The 15580-nt window shown below is 35.2% G+C and overlaps 3 protein-coding genes across 4 annotated transcripts; 1 reads left to right on the top strand and 2 right to left on the bottom strand.

The window, feature by feature from the left end:
• Positions 1-2313, bottom strand: LOC116024680 (40S ribosomal protein S9-2). The gene is made up of 3 exons (XM_031265637.1): positions 2185-2313; positions 892-1273; positions 1-418 (listed from the first exon to the last, which is right to left on the bottom strand). Exons 1-3 carry the CDS (start codon positions 2210-2212, stop codon positions 235-237), a joined length of 594 nt encoding a protein of 197 aa, XP_031121497.1. The 5' UTR covers positions 2213-2313; the 3' UTR covers positions 1-234.
• A 1342-nt stretch (positions 2314-3655) lies between these two features.
• On the bottom strand, positions 3656-5699 carry LOC116026075 (HVA22-like protein c). Its single transcript, XM_031267523.1, has 4 exons — positions 5450-5699; positions 5110-5136; positions 4899-5021; positions 3656-4218 (listed from the first exon to the last, which is right to left on the bottom strand). The coding sequence occupies exons 1-4, from the start codon at positions 5512-5514 to the stop codon at positions 3912-3914; spliced, it is 522 nt and encodes a 173-aa protein (XP_031123383.1). The 5' UTR covers positions 5515-5699; the 3' UTR covers positions 3656-3911.
• A 4075-nt stretch (positions 5700-9774) lies between these two features.
• Positions 9775-15554, top strand: LOC116025136 (cullin-3A-like). 2 transcript variants are annotated; one of them, XM_031266243.1, is made up of 3 exons: positions 9775-10076; positions 13161-15215; positions 15321-15554. In XM_031266243.1, the coding sequence occupies exons 1-2, from the start codon at positions 9913-9915 to the stop codon at positions 15199-15201; spliced, it is 2205 nt and encodes a 734-aa protein (XP_031122103.1). In that variant the 5' UTR covers positions 9775-9912; the 3' UTR covers positions 15202-15215; positions 15321-15554. The 2 variants fall into 2 exon arrangements, with proteins under 2 accessions (XP_031122103.1, XP_031122102.1); XM_031266242.1 differs by having other exon boundaries at positions 13161-15497.
• The last annotated feature ends 26 nt before the right edge of the window (positions 15555-15580 follow it).

Here is a 15580-nt window from a genome sequence, read left to right on the forward strand (position 1 = left end):
TAAACTCAAAACCAGTGTATCATAAAAGAGATAACTCTATTCAAACAAGCAGTCAGAAGTCGACAAAGATATTGCTACAACATAAGATTTAGAAAGAAAAAAAATCTTCAAAATATCTTGCAAAATGAACCTTAGCTATATCCCTCAAGAGAAAATGCAAAATTACAGTCAAGGTTTTTCTAGTACAGGCATAGAAGCCTAGATAGAAATCGCGCTCACTCTTCATCTTCGCGCTCACTCTTCATCTTCTTCATCTCCATCACCACCCGCTGCCTTCTTAGCTGCAGCCTTCTGGTTCTTTCGCTTCACTCTACCAGGGCGACCACCGCCAAATGGACTGGTGAGCGAGAAATCAATGTGCTTCTGGGAGTCCAATCTGACCATGAAGGATGGAACATTCACCACCTGTCTTCCAACCCTGAAGGGCCAAAAACATATTTAAAATGTTCAGCAGGTATCTTATAACATTGCTGCCAAGAACGCAATCAATGAGATGAATAATATCCAAAACAAAGAACGAAGATGCAATTTAACAAATATCAATCCTAGTCTCCTAGATAAGATTGGTTGGACATAATAAATCCTCCCAGTGTCTTACAATCATAAGTAGACCTGGTCTTATCCCATGTGTAAGAAATTCAATATTTAAAATGATCAAATTGTGAAATAGCCTTTGTAGGTAATATAATGGAGTTAAATCATATAAGATTCATAACGCGACTCTTCAAGTCTGTATAACAAGAAAAAATGGTTTTAATGATAGTGAATTTTTCCTTTGTTCTTGGAGTATCATCAAATGTGAATTTCCCCTCTATTCTGAAGATTTGTTCATTAAAATACAAATAAAATTGCCCATGCAGAAAACAAGATCAAATAGAAAGTCATTTATACCTGATGTGCCTTTGCCTAATGAGAACTCTTGCATGATGGATAGACTTTGCCATACCAGCCTTGAATACTAGAGTTTGGAGACGGCGCTCAAGGAAATTTTCCACAGTGAGAGCAAGAACATAATCGAGCTTGTTCTGGCTCTCATCCAGCAACCCATACCTGTTCATTCTCCTAAGGAGGGCATCACCCTCAAAAATACGGCGTGGATCCTTCTCATCAAGAGTCAGAAGCATTCTCGCATTATTCCTGATACGGCTCAAAGCATACTGAACTCTCCAAAGCTCCCTCTTGCACCTAAGCCCATATTCACCAACAAGCTTCAGCTCAGCATCCAAACGCTCTTTCTCATATGGACGTCGAGGCTTTTTGAATGTTTTCCCATCTATAATTCATATCATACAAATAATAGTATTAATATAGTATCAAACTACACCAACATTGTTAAATTTCTACTAACTGATTATCATATGAAAACACATCCATACTATTGATAGGGCTAATATTTATCTACATCTAGAAGCCCTTTGATCTTAAGTTCGGACTAATGAGTACTGTTTAAGTTTATTTTCAAGTGATTTTACTCCCTTTTTTGTAGGAAAGAACTAACTAGCAACGGAAAATTGCATTTTCAGTCTTAGTGGTGCACGACTAATCAATTTGTTCATTGGTTGTCAATTTTTGTAATTATGATCCTTAATTGTTTCATGATATTGCTTAATTTACATTCATAAAACTCATTTTATTACTTGTTCAAAAACTATAGAAGTAACTAATCTAGGTAATGACTTTGCTAGCAATGATTATTGCATTGACACTTAATCCACACACGATATATTGTTTGATTAAACTAGTAAATTCTCCAAGATTTCACCTATTAACTACCTCAAAACAAATGGAGTGCAGCACAATGTTGCAATTAATGGTCAGCATTTGGCAGGTACTGAGCTTAAAACAGATCATAGACACCTTTCAAAAGCATTCACACAAGCAATACATTTCTTCTCCTTACGTTAGGACTTTCATGAACACGAATAGTAAACTTGCAGAATGAACTTATGCTGGCTTAGATAATAGTCAAATGCACATAAATTCATACTATAAGAACTTGCAGACGCCCAATTTTAGCATACGAGTGGTTCAAAACATCAAAATTTGAGGAATGTGATCTGAAAATCCAATGTTTGCAGCGGAACATAAAATCATTTAAAACTACTAAGCCAAGCACAATGATATAGATAGAGATTTAAGTGTGCATATAGAAAGAAAGAGAGTTCGCAGAGCTTAGAAACTCACAGTTGCGGTAAAAGGAGACGTGCACCATATTCGCCTGCCGCGATCTGCTGAAATGCAGAGAACAATTGCTGGTGGGAAGTCTAGGGTTTCAGCTGAAGAACGGAGTTTCAGCGTCCATTAAATACTTGCTTTTCAAGCCCAAATTTAACAGGCTTTATTTGGGCCTAGTGTTTTGTATTTATTGGACCGAACTTTGAGCTGTCCAGCACAAAAGGTCGAGCCCAATTTCCCGCAATCATTATACTGTAGATCATAGTCCATATTGCAAGATATATCACTAACATATATGTTCACTTTTAGTATTAATATGCTTAGTACTGTCAAAGTGGACCGAAACTCGCGAGTTTTGCCTACACTCTCCCCACGATAGGACGTGTTAAGTCTACAAAAAAAGATGACCTGCAAAGGAGCGAGCCTAACGAGCCTAACTCGTTAAGGCCCGCGACCCGCTGCAGGCTGCGAGCCATCCCGTAGGCCCGCCTTTTTTTTTTTTGTATATATATAAAGTATATATATATATTGTATACACATGAATATAAATATATATACATTATGTACGCATGAATATAAATATATATTCATGTATATATACACTATGTACTGTGTACACATGAATATATATTTATATTCATGTATACACAGTACGTGTACATAGTATAATTAAAAATAAAAACAAAAATAAAACAAAACAAAACCAAAAGTCCACGGTCGGCCCGCCAACCCGCGTGGGCGGACTAGGGTTGTATGAATCTTAGCCCGCGGGTCGATCCGCAAAAGTCCACCAAAAATTAGGCTCGCAGTGAGGAGGGCCGACCTACTTTGACCGTACTAAGTATGTTGTATGTTCATTTTTAGTGTATTACAAATTTATTTTTATTATACTACCTAATAATGAATATATAATGCATTAAAATAAATATTCAACATATTAAAAACGAACATTTTTTTACAAGAAGCCCGCAGCGTTACCAAATGTGCACTCTGAGTGAAACACACCTTGTGATTCTAGGCGACTACAAGGAAGTAAATCAATCAGGTTGTCCACTCTAAGATATGAGCTAAATGTTAGGACAGACCTCAAGCCATTGGACCAAGGGGATTGAGTGAACAGAGAGATCATTTTTAAGGAAAAGGAAATGTGCATTATATATTGTTGAAATCCTTTCGGATGGTTGACAAATGTACAACATCGACTAGTCTTCAATCTTGATCATACACGTATCCCCACTACTTGGCTTCCAATACACTTTCCATACATAAGTAGAGTTACGTTTCTCACCCTCTAGTACACGAGATATGAGTAGTTTGGATGGTTAGTGCTTGTGTTGTTTAGTGAGATCGAGATTGTGGATTTCATACCCCCTTTGAACACCCACCCCTCGATCTTAGACTAAGACTTTCCTAATAAAATGATCGAGCCCACGGAATCCATGTGGCCATAAGTCGAATTATGCTATCCATTCTTTGCAAATAAGATAAACCATTGGTTTCATAAACACAAACCATGACAAACATATTCATGATCCATATTTAATGTCCACATAAACAGTTCAATTGGTCACAAGGTTAAAGTTCTGAAAACGAGTGGAATCAAAGGTGCAAGACATTAAACCTATAAAATCACCTAACGTGACACAACAATAACGACACTTTCCAACATCATATCATACTAAAAAAGACACACACACACCCACCATCTCAAAATAAACAATCTTAAACTCGATCGATCAATATCGATAATCATCATCAAATATCATGTAGTTACTTCTCCTAGCTCTTGATTCCCTGTCCGCCTTAGCTATGAGCCTTTCAAACGCCTCCGGTCCATTCTGTTCAATATATTTCTCGGCCGCCGTCAACACGTCGTCCGGCTTGCTAAAAACATCCTTCTTCCTAGGAACATACCAGATTTTAACCTGCGGGTTTCTGTAGAATGGTCTGATGAAATTCTCGTACACATATGCTGCTCCGTTGAAGTGAGGCAGAACCAACCAGCATATTGCACCCAACTTTGCATAGGACCAGATAGGAAACCTAAAACATCCGATAAAAACATCATTAATATCGGCCTTCTTAGTTTGAGTCAGTTAGCTATGGACAAGATTTTAAGTTCTACTTCTTGTAGGAGCTAACTTATCAATCTTTTTGGTTTGAGTCGGTCAGCTATGAACACTTAGTCTAATTTACTTCCTTGTAGTCTTTTATTGGTCAAAGTCACAATGCAGAGTCTACCTAGTGCACAACCTCAACCAGTGGATGCGAGTTTCTCCTATCACCCAAAAAAATAGATAATTTATGTCCATACTAACCGTCCATGCAACTTGGTTGGAGTTGTCACAAGTGCTTTTTATCTCTTTAATTTACGGAAAAGTCCACGCCTTGTTGCTCATATGTGCCTTATAGGTGAAGCCTACGTTCTAATATAACCCACAAAAACTACACAACCATAAATTGCCTGCTCATCTGGACTGACTTAAACTATAAATACTTATAGAGAATCTCTATGAAGAATCAATAAAACTTGAAACATTGTAATGAACAAGTTGTTAGTTATAGTGTCAATTGTTCAACGAACTCGACTAAAGTTGCCTTACACATTCTATATCCCTACTTCTATGCAATAGTGTAGACCACGGTCTAATTTACCCTATCATACATTATTTTAGTGGAAAAGTGTAAGTATAGATGTAAGAGATTAGAAGTTAAATCATCACCATTCAAGGGCCTTCCAAAACGTAAGCTCAAAGAGTGTAATCAACGAGTAGAGAACCCAATATGTCAGCCATTGCCGATCATCTGCTCGAGACTTTGTCTCTATCGCCCCAATAGACGCATACCTGCAGACACACATACATCCAACCAAAACCTCAGTATCAAACGTTAAACACCTGACCAGTCAAAGAATCACTCCCATAATTAACTTACAGTGGATAAGCAAGTGACACCAGAGGCCTGAAAACACAGCAGAAACACACCACACATTATTCCATCATTCATGGAAAAACCCTAGACAAAGTGCAAGTAAACTACAAACAACGTAATCGAGCTTCTTAGTTTAAGTTTGTCAGCTATAAACAACTTAGACTGATTTAACATCTTGTTTACATTTATTCTATACACACTATCAGCTAGTAATTGAGGGTTTACTCATAACTCCAAAAAAAAAAAAAAAAAAAAAAAAAAAAACCTACAAACAACGTAGTACATGGTAACCCATTCGAAACAAACGAAAAAGAAAGGGAAAAAATGCTGGCATTGTACGTACAGTGCAAGAACATCAATGTTCTTGGCAAGCACAGCAAGAACATTGTTGTCAGATGAACCCCCCATGGATTTCCTCTGATGTTTCTGCGGTAGTTTTGCGTTGTAAGTTCAAGAAGACACGGATGACACCCGAGGTGGAGAAATGGTGATATGATGCTGCTTTTTAATTTCTGGAAGAAGAAAAGGGAGATGAGAGAGAGAGGGGTGATGGAAGGAAGTCAAAAAGGAAGTAGAAAATGCAGCAGTGAATCATGGAAAGTGGGTAAAAGTGATGGGCGGATTGGAAGTGGGAGAGTGTCAGGGGAGACATTATTAATCGTCGTCACGAATAAAGAGGCACCGAAATGTTGAACTTGGATTGCCCAGAACAGTGTGAATTAGTACAGCTGTGGAGTGTGGACTATATAGTGACTAAAAATTGTGAAAAAGTTTTCTCAAAATGAGGTGATGAGGTGAGTAAAATATAAAAGTATCTTAATAGGCAATTTTGGATGGTTTTTGCAAGTTGTAATGTTTATATGGAAGAGAAATATGTTAAAGTATTGGATTATTGCAAAAGAGTCTGATTTTTTGAAGAAAAAATGAGCTTTGCTCAAAAATAGCAACAGATTCTTCATGCACCTGAAACACACCAAAAGCACCCTACAAAAGATGTAAATATGGTAAAAGAATCTCTTCTTAGTTATATACATCATGAGGTTATTGGGTACTTCAAGTGACAAGTGTGCTCTCTTGGTAGAAAAGAATTTTCAGAGATTTCGAATTTAATTTTCCCGTAGAACTAGATGAATTTACAAAAAAAAAAAATAAATAAATAAATAAAATAGAGTAGTATATTTAATAATTTAGGTATAAATTAACCATTTCGAAGGCTCAATCAATGCCTACTATTCAAGAGTTTAGGTCCCTTGTCAAGTTAGACCCACAAAGTCCCATTGTAGGCCATCAATGATAATAATGCCTTTTTTTACACTCTTAAATTTATTTCTTAATCTACTATATATATATACTATATATATATACTAATAAGAGCCAAAGAGAGTTATGCCTAAAATGGATAGAAAAAATGGCGGTAATCAAATGGATGGTTCAGATGAATTATTTAATCAAATAGATGGCTAAGATAATTCAGATTAATATTATTTATAGAGATTACCTAATTTAACCTTACTTTTATGATTTTCCGTTAAGTTTTCCGTTAAATATTCTCTTCTCTGTTAATAATCCGTTAACTTTTAACTTACCCATTAATTTCTATAAGAAAGATCTTAGGTTCGAACCTCATCTCAATCAAATTTGACAATATTAAGTTTTTCACTCTATTTTACTCTTATTAAATTAAATAAATTAGTAGCTACAACAAAAAATGATACATATGTATTTCTTTAATTTATAATTATGTGTCTACAATACCTTTATTTGAAAAAATTATTCATTATCAAAAAATTAAATTAAATAAGAGAAATAATTTCATTAGTTATATTGTCTTTATTTTCTCTCATGCAAAGATTCTTTACTACATTGTCCATTATCTTATTTTTACAATATCTTGTGATTAAATATCAAAGTTATAGTACAAAATAATGTTATATATTTATTTACCAAGTATTTTATTAATACTATGAAAAAAACATTTTAAAATAATTTGAAGCTAATTATATTAACTACTTGGGGATTGGTTGACAAAGAGAGTACTCAAATAATAACCCAACAAATTGAAGCGGAATCACTCTATTTTACTCTTATTGAATTAAATAAATTAGTAGTTACACAAAAATATGATACATATGTATCTCTTTAATACCATGGAAAAAATAAAAAAGGATAGTTTGAAACCAATCATATTAACTACTTGGGGGATTTGTTGACAATGAAAGTACTCAAATAACCCATTACCCAGCAAATTGAAGCGAGAAACTACATTTTAATATCTTTGGAATACATAATATTTTAAGTTTTCAAATTTTTATTAATTTATTTAATCTTTTTTCTTAAACTAGGGATTTCTTTATCCACAATAACTCATTCAACAATAATGGTTGAACCAAATGAACCCCAAGCAGAGCACCTAAAGGAAAGTCCATAGCTCCTATATCATAATCTCATTGCATGACGTTATCATCTATGCTATCAACAATAACCGAATTGCAAATAACACACTACCAACAAAAAGGAAGAGAACAAATAGTAAAGATGAAAACAATGACAATGTTACTCAAAAAAGAATTAAGAACACTTTAAAAAAATTCAAATTAAAAGTAGTATTTATTTAGACTATCATTTTTAGACCAAATATTTAGACTATCGATTTTACAAGGTTGCAAACATTTATTTTAGTAATAATTATAATGAATTTTCTATATTATCTTGGATTCATATACTTTGAGTTAGATATTTAAATAAAAAAAATTCGAAATTCAATTACCCATGTATAAACTTCTCCTATATAATCTTGCATTGATATACTTTTAAATATTTATGTAAATATAAACATTGAGCATTAACCCATTCGCGCAATGCGCGTATAAAACTAGTATTCTAATATTTGACATGATAGTAAAACTTTTTTCATTCACTGAGTGCATATGAATTGTTGATCTTACAACGAGTTACAAAAATGAATTTTCTTATAATCAAATGTAGAAAAAATCTGTATTAAAAAAAAATATAGAAAAAATCTATTCACATAATGCAACATTATGATGGAAAGATTGAAAGGATAATTTTATGAGGGGTGTATATCATAATTCTTTCGACAATGATCAAGTTCATTATCACAATATATGATTCACTAACCACATCAACCAATCAGAAAGTGTATGTCATGACAATATAATATATGCAGTGCTATATAAAACTCAATAACCATAAAAATGCAAACCTAAATTCATTATTATAGATATAATTTTAGATGTAATTTCCCATTATTTTTTTTTCATCAGACAACTGTTATATGTTTATCACTTTATTGCAAGTATGTGTAACTAGCATCACTAGTATAACTCACAACTTCACAAGTATATTATTTCATTTGATTTACAAGAAAATCAATTGAATGTGTGCACTAAGTGAAACTTTATATGGTGACTTTAACTGACAAATGATCATAATAAGATAAATAAGTACCAACTCAAAAAAATAAGTCTAATAGATGTCTTCCCCCGTCCAATAGATGTCTCCACACCCCCCCCACCCCCTCCTACCACCACCACCACCACCACCACCACACAAGCATTTCCCATCTTATTAATGATGAAACTCATGTTAACCGATTATTTATTTATGTTGTACAGAAAAATATAATCAATTTTTTGGATAACTAGGAAAACCCAACATGCCACTATCAGAAGATTCACACGAGACGATAAATCTTATGGAGAGGTAACCCACACCAATAGACTTGACCAAAAATGTGCTCCACCAACTCGACTGGCAGGCTAATTGGGCATCGACACCTGACCCGAATCATCAGCATTGACTCGAATGCAACAAACGGTCACCCGTTACACAAAGACGACACATTGATAGGATGATTATTACTCCAACGGCTCTCCATTATCACGACCCGGCACTCAATGAATGCTCACCATTACCAGCACTAAATGCAGCTCATCATTATTAGCACTCAATGCAGCTCACCATTACCAGCACTCCGTTACACTCACTAGAAGAAGAGTGGTTGCAGCCATAGTATAAGTAGCAGACTTGTGGTAGAGGATTTGGACCTGGTTTTGACACACGAACACTCTTGTACTGATTACTCGTTGTATTCCACTATTACTATTCAGATCTCAATATACCCCGGCAACATTTTTACTGTCATCGATCATTTATTTCGAGATCACAAAAAATGTAAGAATTCACTATAAGATGTGATGATAATAATATTTATGGATAACTAATAATATATTCACATTTAAATTTTACGTTACGATTTCTTTATAATGATTTCGTATATGTAATAGTGATCATATGAGAATCATCCTCTCCATGAAAATCAATATGATATATTAAAAAATTAGTTATATGAATGAGATTAATTGGGAGGGGTTCAAAATTCGCATGTGCATATAGGGCATGTGCTGTGTGCATATCCTATGTTACGCACAACACATGTTTAATATGCACACGCAAATTTTAAACTCCCCAATTAATCTCATCATAGATCTGTTTTTAAATACACTAGGTTAATTTTCATGGACTCACGAGAGAGTAGTTCGCATAGGAAGATCATCTACTTTTTTTTTTTTGAGACAATAATTCATAAATAAATATAAAAAAAAATAAAAGGAAAAGTCAGAAATTAAAATCTGAAAGATACTTCTCTTCTCTTCTCCCCTTCTGCAAATGCTTTTCTTTCCCGACGCAAATTTCCAGCTCCACATATACATATACGTATAGAGAGAATAAGAGACAGAGAGAAAGAGAGAGACAGAGAGAAAGAGAGAGACGGAGAGAGAGAGTATGAACAATAATCAGAAGAGGAGGAATTTTCAGATAGAGGCGTTCAAGCACAGGGTAGTGGTTGATCCAAAGTACGCCGACAAGACTTGGAAGATTCTGGAGCATGCGATTAACGAGATTTACAATCGCAACGCCAGTGGCCTCAGCTTTGAAGAGCTCTACAGGTTAATTTTCTCTGGTTTCTTTTATGAAATTTGATTTCTGTGATGATTAATAGGGCGTAGTATGAGTGTGTGAGCTAGCAGAACACTGGAACTGCTTTACAGTCTGATTGTGTGAGAATTGATTGCTGGATTTTGGTTGAGTGCTGATTTAAGTTTGGTTAATTGCTCGTATTTGATTGTTGGGAGCTCAAGAGGCCACATAGTTAGTGCCGCAGAACTTGAAATGGGAAATCCGAACATGAAATCAACTGGATATTGGTAAAATAGAGTGCTGATATTTTAGAATTAACAGCAATAAAGCTGTGTTGTGGTAATACAGGCAGTGACATTAGAAACCCACCGGTGTAGGTATTAAAGTGGCGCGGAGGGTTGCACACGGCTGCCTCTGTATCTGTACATCTGAATTAGAGAATGGAACAGGGCTGTAAATAAACTGAACATGGACGAACAAGCTTTGTTCGTGTTCGTTTATTAATCATTCATTAGTGTTCGTGAACACTCGTGAACACATTTGCAAATGTGTTTGTTAACGTTCTCAAACATGTTTGTTTGTTTGGTCAATTAACTGTGTTCATGAACAACCAATCAACTTTGTTCATGAACTTGTACATGTTCATGATCATAATTTGTTTGTGAGCAAGAAATAGTCTATGCTCATGAACAATAACCAAACAAACAACATAACAACTATAAAAATAATACAAATAAGTCCAAAAGTAACATCTAAACGAATGCTAAATGAGCATGTTCGTAAACATCATTAAACGAATGCTAAATGAGCATGTTCACAATCATTATTAAATGAACAATAAACGAGCTTGTTCACGAGCCCAGCGCAAACAAGCATACAAATGTTCATACTTTGTTCGTTTATTAATTGAGCTCTATAATTTGTTCATTTATGTTTGTTTACCTTAATAAACGAATGCTTACCAAAGATGAACACGTGTAATTTACCGAAAGCTTTGTTTGCTTACACCCCTAAATGGAACTCACATTAGAGAGAGTTTAAATGGGGAGTCCTAACATGAAATCAACTAACAAGGATTCTTGAATGTTGAATCTCCGCTGAGGTTTGTTGAGACCATAGTCTTGTAAAGAGGTTTCTGTTTATGCATATTTGTTACTGAAATGGCTTGAGATATTTCATAGTTTACACGTTAGATGAGATGGGTGCTAGTAGATTTTTGATTGTCTGACTAGCAGATATATTTCATTATACAGAATGGTGCCCACTACTATTAATTTTTACTTTGTGATGGATTGCATCTCATGTTCTTAGTTGGTCTTCAATATGGAGCATTATTTTAGTAATTTTACTAGAATATTCTCCTGTTTATTGGCATATGGGCAATCTGTATTAATTTGTTGAACTCGGTTTTGGTTGGTCATTCCATTTTTAATACTCAACCATTAATGTAGATTTCCAGATTATGTCATGTAGATGACTCTCAAAAGGGGAAGAATATTATTGATGCATGTGTTATTTCCTTATTATTTTATCAATTATATAGCTAATGAAATTTACAGTTGCTACTAGAATCCAAGTGGCAGATTCGGGATTCCAGTTCCTATCAGCCAACAACATCGTTATATTTAATAGTATCCTATATACTATATAGTTGTATTTATTCAAAATAACCATTTATTCTAGATTTATCATCATGATATCTCACAAATAATTTTGGTATCACCCTTGGCATGCTTATTTGTTGTGTATATACATGACTGAGAGTGTTCTTCTAACTTATTAATTCTGCACAATTGTTTCTAGAGTGAAGGTTAAAGAGTCTTGAATATAACTGCCTTGACTTTACCTCTTTACTATATTCTTCAATGCATTGTGAATGTGAATTACATGATAGAAAAGTCATTGTTGTGTCTTATAGCAGGCAGTGAACTAAAATGTCATGTGATATTCCACGTTGTGCAAACCACTGCCAAACATTTTCATGTGCTTATTATATTATATTGGCTATTTGGTATCCCTTTACCCAACACTAGAGCAATCCGAGTCTAGTTATACTAACTTATAAATAGGACTTCAACATTAGCAATGTTTAGAGGGCATCAGGCTCCGCCGCCGGGGGGGTCTAACATTCTTCAAAATACTCAAATTTGTATATAATTGTGCTTGGCTACTGAATGAGGGAAACTTGAGATTTCATACTGCCTAGCACAGTCATGGACTCATGGTATGCCAAGATGAGGAATAATGGGATGAGATGAATTTTATGGTTTGATTATATTTATATTATATATTAGAAATATAGAAAAGCTCGATTAGACTAATGAGTTACTCAAGCCGAGTATTAAAGTACTTGAATTGAGCTTAACTTGTTTACACCCCTACTCATGAATGCACATACAAATGAGGATTAAAACAGCACTCTGTCATATTGCAATCTTGTCTAATAAACATCTCATTGTGGACTTATGTTTGGCTTCTGTTTTCTTTGACTAATTGAATAAAGGACATCATCTGCTAATTCAAGGTATGGAAAGTTGTTGGTGCAATACTTATATTATTGAGCTCCCAATTTTGGTGAGAATGATGTATTATGTTAGTATGGACATAACTCTTAAGCAGATCACAAAAGGTAAAAAATTAACTTCTTGTTTGCTCTGAAGGCTTGATATTGTTTTCAAAATGCCTGCTCTTTAATGGTCAAGTAAAAACCAGACTAGGAAAGAAATTAAAAGGAAAAATGTCTTTCTGGTTATGCTTGGCTTGGAATACCGGTTATTTTGTGGTCTAGGTTTTGTTCTATGCAAAGGAGTCATACATTTGTTTTTCACTTCTGTCACATTTGCACTGCAAATTATGTGGAGCAAGTACTGTGTTTGTTCTTTCTTTTTGCCTCAATTGCTTTGATTGCTTTTACAGTTGTAGTCTTTTCAGTTGAGTGCTTGCTTTTTTGAAATTAAAAAAAATCACAGCAACAAGCCAACAACTGATAGTGCAAGCATGCCAAGTTATGATTATGACCTCTCTACATTTTCTACTTATTCACTTTCTTTGCTTCTGTAAAATAGTTGTAGATATTATAATTCTGATGTTAGTTTATTTTTCCCTGGATTCAGGAATGCTTACAATATGGTTTTGCATAAATATGGTGAGAAGTTATATTCAGGACTTGTGTCAACAATGACTTTCCACCTCCAAGAGATATCAAAGTGCATTGAGGCTGCACAAGGTGATCATTTCCTGGAAGAGCTAAACAGGGAATGGACTGATCATAATAAGGCACTGCAAATGATCCGTGACATACTGATGTACATGGACAGGACTTTTGTTCCAAGCACTCACAAAACCCCTGTTCATGAGCTAGGGCTGAATCTTTGGAGGGATAACATCATACACTCTAGTAAAATTCAGACAAGGCTACTAAATACACTTCTTGAACTGATTTTCAGAGAGCGTACTGGTGAAGTCATTAACTGGGGGTTGATGAGAAATATAATTAAGATGCTTACCGATCTAGGACCATCAGTCTATCAAGAAGACTTTGAAAAACCTTTTCTTGAGGTGTCAGCTGATTTTTACAAGGCTGAGTCTCAGAAGATTATTGAATGTTGTGATTGTGCAGAGTACCTTAAGAGAGCTGAAAAACGGCTAAATGAAGAAATAGAGAGGGTTTCACATTACTTGGATGCAAAGAGTGAAGACAAGATAACTAGTGTTATGGAGAGGGAGATGATTGCAAATCATATGCTTAGACTTGTTCATATGGAGAACTCAGGGTTGGTGAATATGCTTCTTGATGATAAGTATGAAGATTTGAAAAGGATGTATGGATTATTCCGTCGAGTTCCTAATGGTCTGTCAACAATAAGAGATTTAATGGCTTCTCACATAAGAGAGACTGGTAAACAGCTTGTTACTGATCCTGAAAAGTTGAAGGACCCAGTCGAGTTTGTCAGCTGTCTGTTGGAGGAAAAGGATAAGTATGATAATATCATAAGCATGTCATTTAACAATGACAAGACATTTCAGAATGCCTTGAACTCCTCATTTGAATTCTTCATTAACCTTAATCCTCGTTCTCCTGAGTTTATCTCCTTGTTTGTTGATGATAAACTTCGCAAAGGTCTTAAGGGAGTCAGTGAGGAGGATGTTGACATTATGCTTGACAAGGTAATGATGCTGTTCAGGTACTTGCAGGAAAAAGACGTGTTTGAGAAGTACTACAAGCAGCATTTGGCAAAACGACTTCTTTCTGGAAAAACCATCTCTGATGATGCTGAGAGAAGTCTGATTGTTAAACTAAAGACAGAATGTGGTTATCAGTTTACGTCAAAATTAGAAGGCATGTTCACTGACATGAAAACCTCTCAGGATACAATGCAAGGATTCTATGCAACACATGGTACTGAATTAGGAGATGGCCCCTCTTTGGTTGTCCAAGTTCTCACAACAGGTTCTTGGCCAACTCAACCTAGCATGACCTGCAACCTTCCTGCTGAATTATCAGCTTTGTGTGAGAAGTTCCGTTCATATTACCTTGGAACACACACGGGTAGAAGACTCTCATGGCAAACAAACATGGGAACAGCTGATTTGAAAGTGACCTTTGGGAAGGGCCAGAAGCACGAGCTTAATGTGTCCACTTACCAAATGTGTGTCCTCATGTTGTTTAACAATGCTGATCGCCTTTCATACCAGGAGATTGAACTGGCTACTGAGATTCCTCCATCTGATTTGAAAAGATGCCTTCAGTCCCTAGCTCTTGTTAAGGGTAAGAATGTTCTCCGAAAAGAACCCATGAGCAAGGATATAGGAGAGGAAGATGCATTCTTTGTTAATGACAAGTTTACAAGCAAATTCTACAAGGTGAAAATCGGGACTGTAGTTGCCCAGAAGGAATCTGAGCCTGAAAAACAGGAGACAAGACAGAGAGTGGAGGAGGACCGGAAACCACAGATTGAAGCTGCAATTGTGAGGATCATGAAATCCCGGAAGGTATTGGATCATAACAATATCATTGCCGAGGTCACAAAGCAGTTGCAATCTCGTTTCCTAGCCAACCCTGTGGAGATTAAGAAAAGAATAGAGTCTCTTATCGAGAGAGATTTCTTGGAGAGGGATAGCGGGGATAGAAAGTTGTATCACTACCTCGCTTGAAATGAATCCCTCAGGTAACATCCTGTTGTACAACCTCAGATTAGCTTTTTCAGTGGACTCATCCCTTTTTGGAACTTGTACAACAGTTGAAGAATTTACAGATTTTCAACTTTATGCAGCCTATGCAGGTTCAGTTGGTTTTCAAATTTCTGTTGCTTTCAACTTGCTGCCTTTCAAATTTACTCTCTTAATAATGCTTTCTTCTTTAAACATTTGCTAAACAAATATGTTCTTTCGCATACCCCAACGGGAGACTTATGTTTAATTTTCCTGAATTCAAGGTCGTTTCCTGAACAGATGTGCACAGATGTATATATGTATGAATTTACATTATGAAATGGTTCAAACTAAAATTGCAGATTTCCTTTCAAAATTTGCC

The sequence above is a fragment of the Ipomoea triloba genome, chromosome 7 (genome assembly GCF_003576645.1).
Source record: "Ipomoea triloba cultivar NCNSP0323 chromosome 7, ASM357664v1".
Lineage (NCBI taxonomy): Eukaryota > Viridiplantae > Streptophyta > Magnoliopsida > Solanales > Convolvulaceae > Ipomoea > Ipomoea triloba.

Bases quoted from the DNA above. Each gene is read 5' to 3' on its own strand.
- LOC116024680 (XM_031265637.1), bottom strand. From the start codon at position 2,212: ATGGTGCACGTCTCCTTTTACCGCAACT. The intron at 1,274-2,184 runs GTGAGTTTCTAA...TATGAATTATAG, and splicing joins CGTCTCCTTTTACCGCAACT to ATGGGAAAACATTCAAAAAG. The intron at 419-891 runs GTATAAATGACT...TTGGCCCTTCAG, and splicing joins ATTAGGCAAAGGCACATCAG to GGTTGGAAGACAGGTGGTGA.
- LOC116026075 (XM_031267523.1), bottom strand. From the start codon at position 5,514: ATGGGGGGTTCATCTGACAACAATGTTCTTGCTGTGCTTGCCAAGAAC. The intron at 5,022-5,109 runs GTAAGTTAATTA...GTGTGTCTGCAG, and splicing joins GTGTCACTTGCTTATCCACT to GTATGCGTCTATTGGGGCGA. The intron at 4,219-4,898 runs GTGATGATTTAA...CGGATGTTTTAG, and splicing joins TTTTGGAAGGCCCTTGAATG to GTTTCCTATCTGGTCCTATG.
- LOC116025136 (XM_031266243.1), top strand. From the start codon at position 9,913: ATGAACAATAATCAGAAGAGGAGGAATTTTCAGATAGAGGCGTTCAAG. The intron at 10,077-13,160 runs GTTAATTTTCTC...CCCTGGATTCAG, and splicing joins AGCTTTGAAGAGCTCTACAG to GAATGCTTACAATATGGTTT.